The sequence below is a fragment of the Embiotoca jacksoni genome, unplaced genomic scaffold (genome assembly GCF_022577435.1).
Source record: "Embiotoca jacksoni isolate LCO1_2020_lvr unplaced genomic scaffold, fEmbJac1.0.p SCAF_17, whole genome shotgun sequence".
Taxonomy (NCBI): Eukaryota; Metazoa; Chordata; class Actinopteri; family Embiotocidae; genus Embiotoca; species Embiotoca jacksoni.
Window position 1 is genome coordinate 13,202,305 of NW_027185307.1, and position 14,648 is coordinate 13,216,952.

At 39.8% G+C, this 14,648-nt stretch overlaps 1 protein-coding gene across 3 annotated transcripts in view; it reads left to right on the forward strand.

Moving 5' to 3' along the window:
- The window catches only part of flt1 (fms related receptor tyrosine kinase 1), a 34,260-nt gene extending 19,652 nt beyond the window's left edge, over positions 1-14,608 (forward strand). Inside the window, exons 13-30 of one of the 3 annotated variants that reach the window (XM_069151710.1) lie at positions 1,831-2,139; positions 4,773-4,919; positions 4,999-5,130; positions 6,223-6,329; positions 7,197-7,332; positions 7,759-7,863; positions 7,959-8,072; positions 8,283-8,371; positions 8,854-8,953; positions 9,039-9,136; positions 9,230-9,352; positions 10,007-10,118; positions 10,290-10,389; positions 12,268-12,373; positions 12,458-12,558; positions 12,805-12,874; positions 13,053-13,144; positions 13,521-14,608. In XM_069151710.1, the coding sequence (XP_069007811.1) occupies positions 1,831-2,139; positions 4,773-4,919; positions 4,999-5,130; positions 6,223-6,329; positions 7,197-7,332; positions 7,759-7,863; positions 7,959-8,072; positions 8,283-8,371; positions 8,854-8,953; positions 9,039-9,136; positions 9,230-9,352; positions 10,007-10,118; positions 10,290-10,389; positions 12,268-12,373; positions 12,458-12,558; positions 12,805-12,874; positions 13,053-13,144; positions 13,521-13,689 (2,210 nt within the window). In that variant the 3' untranslated portion in view covers positions 13,690-14,608. The remainder of the gene's footprint in view (positions 1-1,830; positions 2,140-4,772; positions 4,920-4,998; positions 5,131-6,222; positions 6,330-7,196; positions 7,333-7,758; positions 7,864-7,958; positions 8,073-8,282; positions 8,372-8,853; positions 8,954-9,038; positions 9,137-9,229; positions 9,353-10,006; positions 10,119-10,289; positions 10,390-12,267; positions 12,374-12,457; positions 12,559-12,804; positions 12,875-13,052; positions 13,145-13,520) is intronic. The other 2 variants (XM_069151711.1, XM_069151712.1) reach the window with 2 other exon arrangements.
- The last annotated feature ends 40 nt before the right edge of the window (positions 14,609-14,648 follow it).

Here is a 14,648-nt window from a genome sequence, read left to right on the forward strand (position 1 = left end):
CACACAAGATGAAACATCATCCACCCGTTTTCAAAGCTTAAACAGCAAATTATGGTAAAACAGATCTTCCCTTGCCTTATCTCCTGCCCCCTCCCTGTCATTTCCCTGAATTCTAGTTTAAATCAGCAGCACAGGCAGAGTTATGTCTCAGTGTTTGCACACCACCCTACCGATCAATAACATCTAATTAATTTGTTTGCTTGATTTAAAAGTTGTAAAGGAAGAGGGCATGCTGGGAAATTCAAGAGTAGATGTTAAAAAAACGAAAAGTCATTGCTTAAAATAACTAGGCACGGTCATCTGCTTGCTTTTCTCACTTTATTCCTCCATCCTAAACATGACCAGAGTCAGATGATCCTCTTTATGCTTTGTAACTGGCATGTCAAAGTGTGTCAGAGTATTTAGTTTTAAGAATAATTATTCCCTGAATACAAATGCTAGAATCACCTAAAACGTTTAACATCTGATCGTAGTAACTCAGTCAGATATAAAGCCATGCAGTGGTGGAAACTGATTTGATTTGGTAAAAAGAATTCAGTTGTTGTGAAATTTACGGTTCATCAAGGGATTTGCTTTTACAACCTTGAACACAACAAACACCAAAACAACTGAAAAAAAAAATGTCTATCCATTAGCGAATTCGCGAATGAATCAACATCATCATCAACATCACCAATAATTGAAGAGACCGTAAAGTACGTATGTGCAAATATGGAGATTTTTATTGGCATGGGGAGTAAATGGCTGTGCGTGTGTGGAAGATAGAGGACGTTAAAAAGCTAGGTATGAAAAATGCATGTAAAAGCTACAGAGAAAAGCAGGCCAGGTATATGATAAAGACTTTTTAGGTTGCAAAGAATATTTTAAAATGCTAGGATATATTAGAATATATCAAATCCTTTCTGCTTAAGGTCATTTCACCATTAGACAAATAGGACTGTCAGAGACAATACTGCAGCAAGGTCCCTACGCTCCTGAGAAAAGAGACCTTGATGTACCAGAGCAACGAAGCTCAAACCGATGTCTGGTACCGGACCAGGACTTTATTTCTGCCAGTATATCACAATGCAATGCTGCTTCAGTATTTGACATTTAAAATCAATATATCATCAAAATGTCTGCATTCAGTGGCATATGTTTACAGATTAGCAGGAACTGAAGTGAAACTCAATTCTGCACATAGATATGAAACAAACCAACAAAAACAGTGAAAATCTCTTGATGGCTGTGGAAACTGAAGGAGTAACACATAGTTACACATGCAGTGTACGTGCTTCAAGGGTTTGTGTCTGATGTTAATTTGTCATAAGTGATACAGGTTCAACTTTTTTGAGGGTGTACATGAGTGTGTTTGTGTCTGTGTGTCAGGCTGCATTGAGCTGTTAGTGTATGAGCTAGAGCGAAACAGGAACCTGGGGCTCTTATCGTTCCACTTCCCCGTGCAGCGCACTTCCTTGGACTGGCAGGTCCGCTTTATTTCGGGAGGCCTTGGGGTGTTTGGGAAAGATAAACACTATCTGCCATCAGGAAACTCTCAAGCCATTTCCACAGGAAGTTTCAAATGGCTAAAGTAAATAAAAAGCCTTTTCACTGTATTCCACTAGCTGCTTTTACCCACAATAGCCATTCAACATTGCCATCAAAGGTTACAGAAGAGGTTTGGTGGAATCAGCTCTCCTGGTTTCAGGCACCAGTCAGGATCCAGACTCACATGTCGAGAAAATGAGAGGGCTTTTTCATCTCAAACAGGAGATTAGTGAAGGCTTTTATTTTCTCCTTACTTCTTCTTTCCTGTTAATCCATCTTTTGTCTCCTCTGTGTGTACCTCAGACGTCCCAGGAGGCTTCTGTGTAAACCAGCAGGAGGAGGCCAGAGAGGGCGGAGACCTCCATCTCACCTGTTTAGCCAATAAGTACCTGTACACAGCGCTGTCATGGCAACCAGTGAATGAATCAGAGGAAGCCCAATCCCGTAGCCCGGCCTTGAACATTCAGCCGCTCACATTAGGGGAGTTCTCCAACTCTCTGGTCCTGTTGCTGAGCAACTTGACAGCCAGAGACTCTGGATCCTACAGATGCTCCGCCCGACACCTTGTCACCGGGAAGGAGACACACCTGGAAACACAAGTTGTGGTCACAAGTGAGTGGTCTCAATCGTCTGATTAAATTCTGAAAATTGTGTGTTCAATTTTACGGATTTGACAACAAACAAATTTATATCATAAAAATTAACATGATTTCTTTCCTTCTGGGGTTTTTCTCCTGCTAATCTAACAACAGTTCCTTTCTAATGTCAAATGACTGACAAAGGCTCCACAGCTTGTCTTTGTTGGTCTGTATATTTAGTGTTTTCATCCAACATTTTGCCATCTGGATTGCATCTAAATTACAATGTTTTATCATTTTTAAGATAATTGGCATTTAAATTTAAATTGTTTGGTATTCAGTTGTTCTTTCTATAGTTTAGATTAGTCTTTGTCTCCATACAGATCATGGTATGCAATAATTAATATAGTACTAATGGGCTGAATGGTTTAGGGGGAGTAAAGCTGAACAAGGGCCCTTGAACATGGCTAACATTAGTGAAATTTGTGGTTTAGGGGCCCCAAGGGTTTTGTTCAACACATCATCCTACTGAAACCACATAATAGGTTGATATTCACTGACTCCAAAACAACATACTATATGAACGATTTAGGCGCTCTTTATGGGGCCAGCATGTCCTCACACCTTAACTAAAAAAAAGTAGGTAATTTAATTTGGAGTGCACCAATGACAGGCATACCTTTTGTCATCATGGTAACAATAATTAACACTTGGTTAATGTTGTGAAACACAACAGTTTATTGAGGTTTAGGTACCAAAGCTTCTAGGTTAGGTTTATCAGATGATCATGGTTTGGGTCCAGTTAGGTATGTTTCTTATGTGACGTACATTTAATACATTACGTTATTTAGAATAAGTCAAAATTGTTTTTAGATGTCACATGGGACCAGCCTCCTGGGTGAAAGTCCTGAGTTTGATCCATCAAACCACCCTAACCTGCTTCCCTACGTGGACTTTGTCACTGTATGCTGCATCACCTGACTTCCTCCATTACTCCTGTTATAATTACTATGACCACTAGAGGTCGCAAAAAATGTAGGCTAAACACAGGTCATTTTAGCAACCTTCAACAATAACCAGTGTTGTCGTTTTCGGTATGAGGACGGACCGGGTTCAAATTGGGCGCCTTGGATATAACGTTGTGGAAATACACTGTTAAATAAGCAATTACATTTTGAGGACATTTTAAAGGTCATTCTCCGTGTAAACTCACAGCCTCTTCATGTTTCGGTGTACTTATGTTGCACATACATACAAACAAACACCTACAAACTCTCACAGAAGTCTCGCTGTTTGGGAATTGGGTCCCCTCAACTTCCTGGGGCCCCACCCTAGCTTTGCTCTTGCACTCCAGCTCAGCACCTCTTTCACGTGGGAATGAGCTCTTGTCTGGAGGAAGAGCACACAATGGCACTTCCCACAATGCCACATTTACAGGCCCCTGCACAGAGCTGCACGAACAATCAGCCAATCAGACACTGTCAGGCCCCAGCTCTCATGGACAATCATCAATTGTTGTCCAGGAGGAAGATAGGGGAAACAACAATCAGTCACCGTGGTTAAGTGACTTTTCTTCGTGTCTTTTACTGCTGTTCTCTATACAATCAGGGCTCAACGCGTCAACTTCCTCCCTCGGGACCCCCACAAGGGAATTACTAGAGACGTGGGAGGGTGAGGGAGCTAGAAAGAGACTAGAGGTGGAGAAAAGGAGGAAAAATTCAAACATGGGATGAAAAAGATTGAGGGAGCAACGGATCATCTGGTCTATTCATAGTGTATGAGAAGGTGCATTCTACTCATTGTGTCCACTCACAGGTCAATATGATGAAATCCTACATTGTTGGTGCTCTTTAGAAAATGTGGTTGTGTTGCTGGGTTTTTGAGAGGTGAGTAAGAGGACTGAAACTTCAGCTGACTCACAGTTTGAAGCCAAGGCCACACTCCTACACATGTGTCACTACCAGTGCACAGTTATTGTCCTATAGTGGCGCATGTCCAGGAAACTGTGGAAAAAAACAGCGCTGGATTCAATTCATTACAATGCTGTTTAAGTCTATTAATAAATAGGACTGTTCTATGGAAAATGTGTCAACAGATGTTTTTTCAGTAATTTGCAAAAACAGAAATGCTACAATTTTAAATATACTCTTAGTAAAACTCTTAGTAAAATTATTTAGGTTAGTTAAAGTCCACAAGAATGAATAGGAAATGTCATTATATAATAAATATATTACTTTTGTATTAATAATGGATTAAATGACTGCTACTGTGCTTGTTTTGAAAAAGAGAATTCTCACCTGACTCTGCAGTTACTTGTACGGAGAGTTTTAGTGTCTATTGGGTCATTGTTAGGTTTTTACAACCCATAATTTGACTGTTTTGGTTCAATTTCACTGGCCTGGCTCTGTAAGACTTTTGCTCACAGCTTCAGTTTTCTTCTCTGTGTATTATAGTCTGGATACCCTGTTCACATTCATTTTTTTGCATGCTATGAAATGCACTGCATTTTTTCTATTGGTTATTTATCAATTTTCCAAAGTATTTCCAAGCTTAGATGTAATGGAGTAGAAGTATAAAGTATCATAAAACACAAGCATAGTACTTCATGTACATCACGTACTTTGTTACAGTACATCACTGATAAATTGTGTGTCTGTGTGTTTTCAGTTCTGGAACCTCCAGTGCTGCTTGATAATTTGACAGATTTTACTGTCAATGTCAGCAGCTCAGTGACACTCAGCTGTCCATCTAAAGGCATCCCACCCCCGACCATTACCTGGTACAAAGACGAACATGCTCTGTTGCAGGGATCAGGTAAGAAAATAAAGCTCATATCAACATGTAAACTGAAGCTGTAATCTGGTGTCTAAAAGCTATTTGCCATCATTTTCAGGTATTGTCATATCAGCAGAAGATGGTACCCTCCATATTGACCGAATCACCGTGGAGGACCAAGGTCTGTATACGTGCCAGGCCACCAATGAGAGGGGATCTGCCGAGAGCGCAGCCTATATATGGGTCAACAGTAAGTGTCTTTCATCCAATAGTGATTTTCAAGAATCACTGCCTTTCATTGGCTGTTACCTCAGACTTGAAGCTAGGGCACCTCCATATATGGCCATGACTCTGTGTGCATTGTTCCCAGTTCTGTAAATAGATGTGAAGTCTTGATGAACAGACATATAGTACGATAAATCAAATTGTTTTTATGTAGTATTTACATTACACTCATGGGTGCGGGGTGTCAGTTCTATTAATCGAAGACGATGAATGTTTAAGTATCACAAACACACTCTGCCTTTTGTTCAGCTTCCCTCACTCAAACACTCCCATACACACACACACACACACACACACACACACACACACACACACACACACACACACACACACACACACATACACACACACACACACACACACACACACACACACACACACACACACACACATACACACACACACACACACACACACACACACTCTCACTCACTCACACACATCTGGTCTCAGTAGTGGAGGCAGGACCACTGTGGTTCTGCTACTCCCCCAGTTTGAGCGATGCTCCCTGGCAGCGTTGGCGGACTCACTTCCACCTACCAGGTCTGGACAGAGGAGTGGCTGTGTGTGTGTGTGTGTGTGTGTGTGTGTGTGTGTGTGTGTGTGTGTGTGTGTGTGTGTGTGTGTGTGTGTGTGTGTGTGCGCGTGTGTGCGCGTGTGTGCGTGTGTGTGCGTGTGCGTGTGTGTGCGCGTGTGTGCGCTGTTGTTGTGTTTTGATTAGTCAGGAAGGAAGTTGTCTCCCGTTTTTATTTCCTCCGGAAGGGCCCGGTCTGCATGTCACAACGGCTCCACGCTGTAGTGAGCTGGGCACTTCTTCATCCTCCCATTAAAAAAGAGGAAAATTAAATTGGGATTTAATTTACGTATTATGGTGTGACAGTCAAAACATAGTGCCCCCATTTGGAGGAAAAATAAAAACATGTAAGTGAAGGGTGTTTTTTTTTTTACACTCAGCCCCATTTTAGCCCTTTAAACGAACACTGAGCGATTAGTCAGCATTTTTTGTGCACATGTTAACATTATAAACTAACTCAAATGAATTTGTATGTGTGTGCAGGTGCCTCCGAAGCCTCATTTCTTGAAATTCCCACTCTCACATGTACCTGTGTGGTGGCCACTCTCTTCTGGCTGCTGCTCACGCTCTTCATACGGAGACTGAAACAGGTGAGAAGAAACAAGACCATGTTGTTTTAGGCAAAATGACAAAAATATGTTTGCAATGATAAATACATGTGTTTCTGAAGTTTTTTTTTTCTAGTGAGTGCACGTATACACATTTAAGGAACCAGTGGTTTGGCATATTTTAGCCATAAACCAGGCTCAAGGTTTATTGGAATTTTCAGCCTTATTTTTCATCCAGGTCATTTTTGTCCATTCCATGTTACGTACAAATCAATACACTATAAAAAAAAAAAAAAAATTTAAAAATACTTGCAAGTTGCAGAGACTTAAAAATTATTTGGATTAAACTAAACTTTATTACATCACTAGGAATGTGCCCTTTGCACCCTGAATACCATTAATAAATATCGATAATTAAGGTGGAACAATTAGACATGCAGTAAACTATCTATCTACATATATCATCCTCATTAACAATACAATAACTTTAACTTAGCAGTTTTATGCCATCCAGATTTTTTTAATTAATTGTTCGATCTTTCCAGTATCTTCTTTTTTTAAAATACATAATAGTGCAGTGTCCTGCATAAACTTAAATCTTAGGTTTTGAGTAATGGCATTTTTGAAAATGTTACCTTGTTTGATTTTACAGGAAATTCCAATATCTAACAGTAACTACAAATCTAGATTTTATAGTTAGTCCCAATGTAGTACTGGTGTTTGACTGGTCATTTAAATCCTAGAACAACCTCCTCTTTTGAGCAACTTTAAAATGGACATCACTCGAAACTCGACATGATGTATTTTGTGCTTATCTGCCTCTTTTCAGGAGCAAAACATTTATTATCGAGCTCTTTTATTTCATTATTGTTATTACATATTATTCATGAAAATGTTCCTTTTTCAAAGGCCAACAGCTCGAACACCAAACCAGGGTACTTGTCGATCATACTGGACACGGGAGAGGGGCCGAGAGAGGAGCAGTGTGAGAGGCTGCAATACGACCCCAACCAATGGGAGTTCCCCCGGGAGCACCTTAAATTAGGTATGCGTCTTTATTCTATTAAAATAATTACAAACTTGATGTTTTTAGCACGAGATTCCTCTGTGAGTTGAGACTAGAAGGATTTTGGGAATGCAGTGGGAGGACAGGGAGGTATTTAAGATCACATTACTGATAAAAGGATTTTCTCATAGGCCTTATCATATTATTATTGGGAGGGACTCTCATTCCATTAATCAGACTTTGTGTTGTCTTTGGTAAGCTAATTAACAGCATATAAACTGTGTTTACTGGAGCTAATCAACTCTCACTATCATCAGGGTGGGACAGTTAATGGGATTTTCTGTTATCAGAATCTCACATCTGGGATGGATGACAATAATAATTATTGGAGTTGTTCAATTAGAGACAAAAGCACACCTCCTGTTTCTGTTTCATTCCCACTCTCACGCTGTCCTTCTCTCTCAGGGAAACCTCTGGGCCGGGGAGCCTTTGGTAAAGTCATGCAGGCGTCTGCGTTTGGTATAGATAATGCCACCGGCTGCAGGACTGTGGCTGTTAAGATGCTCAAAGGTACTGGATCAGATCCCTGTTAGAAAATGAAATTACAGTTTTGTGCAGAACATTTCTGCCACTTGTTTTTAACATTTCTGCCTTTTGTCCACCAGACGGAGCCACAGCCAGCGAACACAAGGCTCTGATGACTGAACTCAAGATCCTCAGCCATATCGGAAACCACCTGAACGTAGTCAACCTCCTGGGAGCCTGCACCAAGCCGGAAGGTGTGTGTGCTTTCCATGTGTTTGTGCATCTCTAAGTATATTTGTCATTGTGTTAATTGACATGAATATGAAGATGTATTTGAGCCTGTGTGTTGGTTCTTGTTATTACTATAGTGTGTGTGTGTGTGTGTGTGTGTGTGTGCGTGTGTGTGTGTGTGTGTGTGTGTGTGTGTGCGTGTGTGTGTGCATGTGTGTTTTCTGTGTGTACAGGACCGCTGATGGTCATTGTCGAGTACTGTCGCTTTGGAAATCTTTCTACCTTCCTCAAGAACAAGAGAGAAGTGTTTGTATATAACCGGGTGAGTTCAGATGCTTCCCCGTGATAAAGATAAGGTTTTGATATGTTACGAAACCTGCACTTCTAAGTGTACACATAGTACCATACACGCCTGTGTAACTGTACTTCAGCTATTTCTTGCGGTTGTGGGAGCAACAGAATTACCCCTTTTGTGCTTTGCATAAGTACAAAACCATACACTCATACTTCTGCAATCTGTTTTTGGTTAATAGATGGTATCTGTACTTTAGGACATTTGCTTCCTTAATTTTTTTTAACAAGTTTACACACAACTAAACACATTAGTCATTTTCACGAAGTAAATTTTTTTTTTTTTTTTTTTTTTTTTTTTTTTAAATTTCTGCCCCAAAAAAATTTACCAAAACTACAGATATCAGAGGACACACCAGCCTCGTTTCAACAGTCCGTCCTAACCTTTGACTGTGTTCATTTTCCATGTCAGACAGTATTTGATAACAGTTAATTGATCTCCTCCCGTCCCAGCAGGCTGGAGGAAAAGATGGAGGACCAGATTGTGTCAGCAGCGTGTCCGACAGCATTACAGCAGAGTATGATGAAAGAGACAACAAAGAAAATGTCCTCGGTAGGACCGATGGTAAACTTTTCCTGTTTGCATATGATCAAACTCCATCTTTACATCCCCGTACCGCCTCGCTTTTTTCTTCTAGGTCCCAAATCTGCCTCCAACTCCCCCCTTTTCCTGGAGGATCTCATTTCTTTCAGCTTTCAGGTGGCGCGAGGAATGGAGTTCCTGGCCTCTCGCAAGGTCTGATTATTTGCAACTCTACTTGTGCGCACACATGTACACGCGTATGCTTTATACATGTCACTATTTGTGATCTCTGTGTGTCTACATCAGTGTATTCACAGAGACTTGGCAGCCAGGAATATTTTGCTGTCTGACAATAAAGTGGTGAAGATCTGTGACTTCGGCCTGGCCAGAGACATCTACAAAGACCCCGACTACGTCCGCAAGGGAGATGTAAGTACTCATGAGCTATCTGGTTTCAAAAAGTGTTACTCCAACAAGATGACAACCGACATCCACTTTTTATTGCTCCATGGTGATTGTACAGCTCTTCTGTGCTGTTGGCTTTTATTGGCTACTCTCGTGACTACAGCTTTGTCTTCTATCGGAATCATTTTCATTGGCCAAAATTCCTCCACAGTTCTCGCCACATATATTATTACTCTATAGAAATCTGGATAGTAAACTGAAACGTTGTTAGCATACAACAGTGTTTGCGGTTGCACCATGTTACAACATCTATGTATTTGCTTTACCTGCTGAGTACGTTTACTAAATAAACAACTTTTACAACCAGTTTCTTGAAGGATACGTAAAAGAAGGAAAACGTTTTTTTTTGTTTTTTGTTTTTTTGAAACAATAAAATTAACCAAATCAGCATTAAAATCCAATAACGGATACAATAAACGATGCTGCAGATCCAGTTTAAACGGGCCTCTCACTGCCTTATCAGTGTTTTGCAAATATTAAGCAGTGAATATCATAACTTGTTTTTCTTCAAAGTGTCTGCAGATTCAGACCACATTACCACCAGCCAACTTTACAGTTTCCTCACGTGACTGACGTTTTAGTAACCATGTGTAATTCCGTGCCCTGATTGGCTGACAGGCCCGCCTCCCCCTGAAGTGGATGTCTCCTGAGTCCATCTTTGACAAGGTGTTCACCACCCAGAGTGACGTGTGGTCCTTTGGCATACTGCTGTGGGAGATCTTCTCTTTGGGTGAGAGACATGTGGTTGTTTTGAAAATGTACAGGGGGTGAACAAAATAACAGGAACAGAGTCTGCAACAGATTGTAAACTTGATAATCCTAAATGTTTGTTTGAGACTTTTTGCTCATTTTTTAGAGTGTGTTCACACATTGATTTAATGACGTGTGTGTTGTCAAACAGGAGCTTCCCCATACCCGGGCCTCCACATAGATGAGGAGTTCTGCCACAGGCTGAAAGGGGGGACAAGGATGCGAGCGCCAGAATACAGCACACCTGAGATGTGGGTTGATATTGTTTTTAACACTATAACCTACAAAGGAGAGGCAGGGGGGGGGGAGCTGAACATTTAGCATAACATCATCATTGTAGTTTTCTTTTTAATTAAGATGTATTTCAAAGATAGGAGGATCATTGAACTTAATTCGTCGTTCGAAATATGGAAAAAGGTCATACTATAGCATGTCGTCTGAAAATTGATTTTAAAAAAAAAGTCAAAATATGAAGAGAAAGTCAGACCATAATATGTCGTATGACATTTTTTTCGTCCAAAAAAATCACAAAAAAGTCATACTATAGTATGACGGTTTTCTTCGGCCGGTGTGACTTTTTTAAAGAATAGATACACTGCTTCCAATTGGAGTTAAACCCATGGCCTTCCGACTGAGAGGCAGCAGCACTAACCACTGTACCACTGTGCCTGTGTTAGAAAATGAATGTGTTTTTGTTTTGTTTTTTTTTTGTTTTTTTATATTTTGGGCGAAAAAACAGTCATGTTCTTGTATGACATTTGCTTCATATTTTAGATGACATATCCCCTTATGTAATTTTTGGACAAATACACACATGTCTCCAGCTGGAATTAAACCCGTGACCTTCTCAATGGGATGCTGCATCATTAACCATTGTACCACTGTGCCTGTGATTGCATACAACAGGGGGTTTTTTTTCGGTTTTATTTGACGACATCCTTAGCATGACTATAAATTCATGGGAATAAAAAAATGTCATACTATGGCGTGACGTTTTGAACGAAATACTACGGTATGACTTTCTCTTCATAATTTAGATGACATACTGTAGTCTTAAGCATTTTAAAAAAATTTGACTGAAAAAAAACGTCATACATATGATTTTTTTTGGATGAAAAAAAGTCATGTCCGAAATTTGATAAAAAAAAAAAAAAAGTCATACTATAGCATGTCGTCTGAAATATGAAAAAAATGTCATACTATAGTATGTTGTCCAAATATGATAAAACAAAGTCACACTATAGTATGTCGTCTGAAATTTGATTTAAAAAAAAGTCATACTATAGCATGTCGTCCGAAATTTGATAAAAAAAAAAAGTCACACTTTAATAGTATGTCGTCCCAAATATGATTAAAAAAAAAGTCATACTATTGCATGTCGTTCAAAATGTGAACAAAAGTCATATTAAAGCATGTCGTCCCAAATATGATAAAAAAAAGTCACACTATAGCATGTCGTCCAAAATGTGAAAAAAGTCACACTATCGAATGTCGGCCAACACGTCATAAAAATGTCACACTACATTGTCTGCTAAAATGTCATGAAAATCTCAGACTACAGTATGTCGTCTAAAATGGCATAAAAATGTCTTAAAATGTCAAAATAATGTCAACTATAGTATGTCGTCCAAAGTATGAAAAATATTTCATACTATAGTATGTCGTCTAAAATGTCATTAAAATGTCATACTATAGTATGTATAAAGCTAGTATAAAAACATCATTAAAAATGCGAATAAAAAAAAAAAAACCTTCCCCCTGTAATTTTCTCGAAGTGGTCCTAATAGTCCGTCGTACTCATGTGAACACTACTGATGACGTTAGTTGAAGTTAGTCTTCACCTGCCCAGAATACACTCAACCACTGAACTTAACCTCAACCACAGCTCTGCTAGTTCTGCAGACAGGTGTTTGTTTGGAACTCATAAACAGCCCATTAGATATTCTACTTTAAGCAGTTGAGAAATTATATGTACACGAGAGACTTTCATTTGTGCATTATTACTATTTACTTGGATTAAACTACTTCCAAATTCCGACTTTATTAAGGAGGAGGGAATTTCTATATTTAATAGACAGTGTCTGCTGATGTGGCCCTGTTCAACAATATTGCTGTGTTTGTGTGTACAGTTACAGCACGATGCTGGCATGTTGGGAGGACAGTCCCGCCGACCGACCCACCTTCACCAACCTGGTGGAGACGCTGGGAGATCTTCTACAAGCAAGTGTACAGCAGGTCAGAGGTTATACTGTTTTCAAGCTTCTTGACTCAAAGACCCAAATGTCTCACAAAATCGTAAAGTCTTACAAATCCTCTCAGCAGGATGGGAAGGATTATATTCCTCTGGGAACCTTTATGATTGGAGACTCCGGTCTCTGCGAGACCTTCAAAGAAAACCCGCTTGCAGTCACAAATCTGAGGTAACGACACACAAGGGAATGAAAATGTTATGCAACTCAATACGCAGCATGTCAGTCTGAGCCAGAACGCCTCAACTTCAAATGATTTTTACGTGTCTAAATAATGATGTTGAAAATTAAGAAACACAAAAATAAAAGTGAAAGTGTGTGAGGAAACCGAAGCAAAATTAAAACAAAAACAAAAAATGTTGAGAAAGCAGAGAAATTTCCAGCTTCATGTTTTAAATGTGATCCTGGTCTTTCCAGTTACATGAGGGGTATGGCCACACTTCAGACTTTTGAGGAAATGCCCTGCGACGAGCCAGACAGCCCTGATGTAAGAAAACACCTTCAGTTCCGCTTGCAGACACACACACACACACACACACACACACACACACACACACACACACACACACACACACACACGAGGACAATATAACAAGCACACAAAAAAAAAAAAAAAATCGCCCAACGCTTTAATGAACGCCATGTTCAAATCCTCTCTGTTTCAGGATGAGCAGAGCGACAGTGGTATGGTCCTACCGTCAGAGGAGCTGAAGCATATCACGAGGACTAACAGCCCCAAGAACAGGAAACTCAGCAGGTGAGGACATTTAATCTGCAACCTCTCAATCCTCGACTCGTCACCCTGTCTTGGATTTATGCCGAGGTTCGCTGAATTAAATTTAAAGACGGATGGACAAGCTAAAAACACACCTGAGGTGGAGGCATTAAAACAGAGCAGACCTGCTGATTCTGCGCGGCAAAATACGACTTTTTAAAATGAAGTCCCATTAGCTCATGAAAATGTGTCACACAGATGTTTTCAGAAAAGATGAGCAGGAGTTTTACGTGCGTGTCGGGACATTATATAAATCAATCAAGAGTCAGCTCATGCAAAGATGCTGCATGTTTTCTTAAGGTGTAATAATGACTCTCGTCCTGTATCTTTTTTTTTTTTTTTTTTTTTTTCTGTTTAGGTTCTTCACGTTCGCCAAGTGCCGAGACAACCAGGCGCCTTTCCTGTGCAATGACGTCAGAGGTCTCCGTGACGACGAGCCCTCGATCCTGCCGTGTGATTGGGAGTCTGACGAGGCCGGCTCGCCTCCTCCAGACTACAGCTCTGCCTTCCTCTACCCCTCCCTCTAACATCTGGTCTCTAGTAGGCTTTTCACAACTTAATACAGGGTTAAAATATTTTCCTGCTCATCCTTTTTAGTTACTCAAACCTAGTTATGCATTTACACTTTGCTGTTTGCATCCTCTACCTCATTATTATATCTGCAGGTCCTCCACTGAACCTCCAACAATTGTTGTTTTTTTCTTCATTCAATTTTAAAAAAACAACTTCGACGATTAGAAGCAATTTATTTGCTTTTCTTCAGTTTGAAAAATCCCATGCTGCTGCACAATAAGGCTTCCTCACAATTATCACGCATTAATCCCTGCATCCCTCCACATGACCCCATCCAAGAGCAGCTACGTTTTACCTGACAGTACTTATCCCATGCAGTTTTACAGAATGTATTCACACACATTTAACTATTAGAGCTTATTGTATTGGTACCTGGAGCACTGCTGCATGAAGTAACTCTTCCTTTTACACATTCACTATATGCTGGAAAAAGATTATTATCCTCTGAATTAGTTTAATGTTAAACAGAGTATCTATCTGTATTTATTTCTATATACTGTACTCAACAAGTTCATTGTTTATGTGCCTTTGGGGTTGTAAATGACACTTAGTTTCCATTTTTATTAGGGATTAATAATGCAGTCTAGCACAGCAACCCTGCAATAGAAATCCACTTTCGTCAAAGTTATAATATTAAACCGGTCTCCTAAATGAACCCAACAATTTACTCCTCTAATTGAACCTTATAACTCTCTTGCAGGCTGCTTTATTAGACTGTAATGAAGCTAATAAACTGGCAGCTGTATATTTCATTCACTGTATCAAGTGTCCTTTTATGTTGAATTGAGAAAGGGTTTTAATTTGTGAATTCTCTCATGCCGTTTTTTTCGGCATATTTTTCATCTACAAAATAAACGGTCATTAACATCTATACACACGCTGCATTTATGTTGTCATTTTTCATATCCAAATG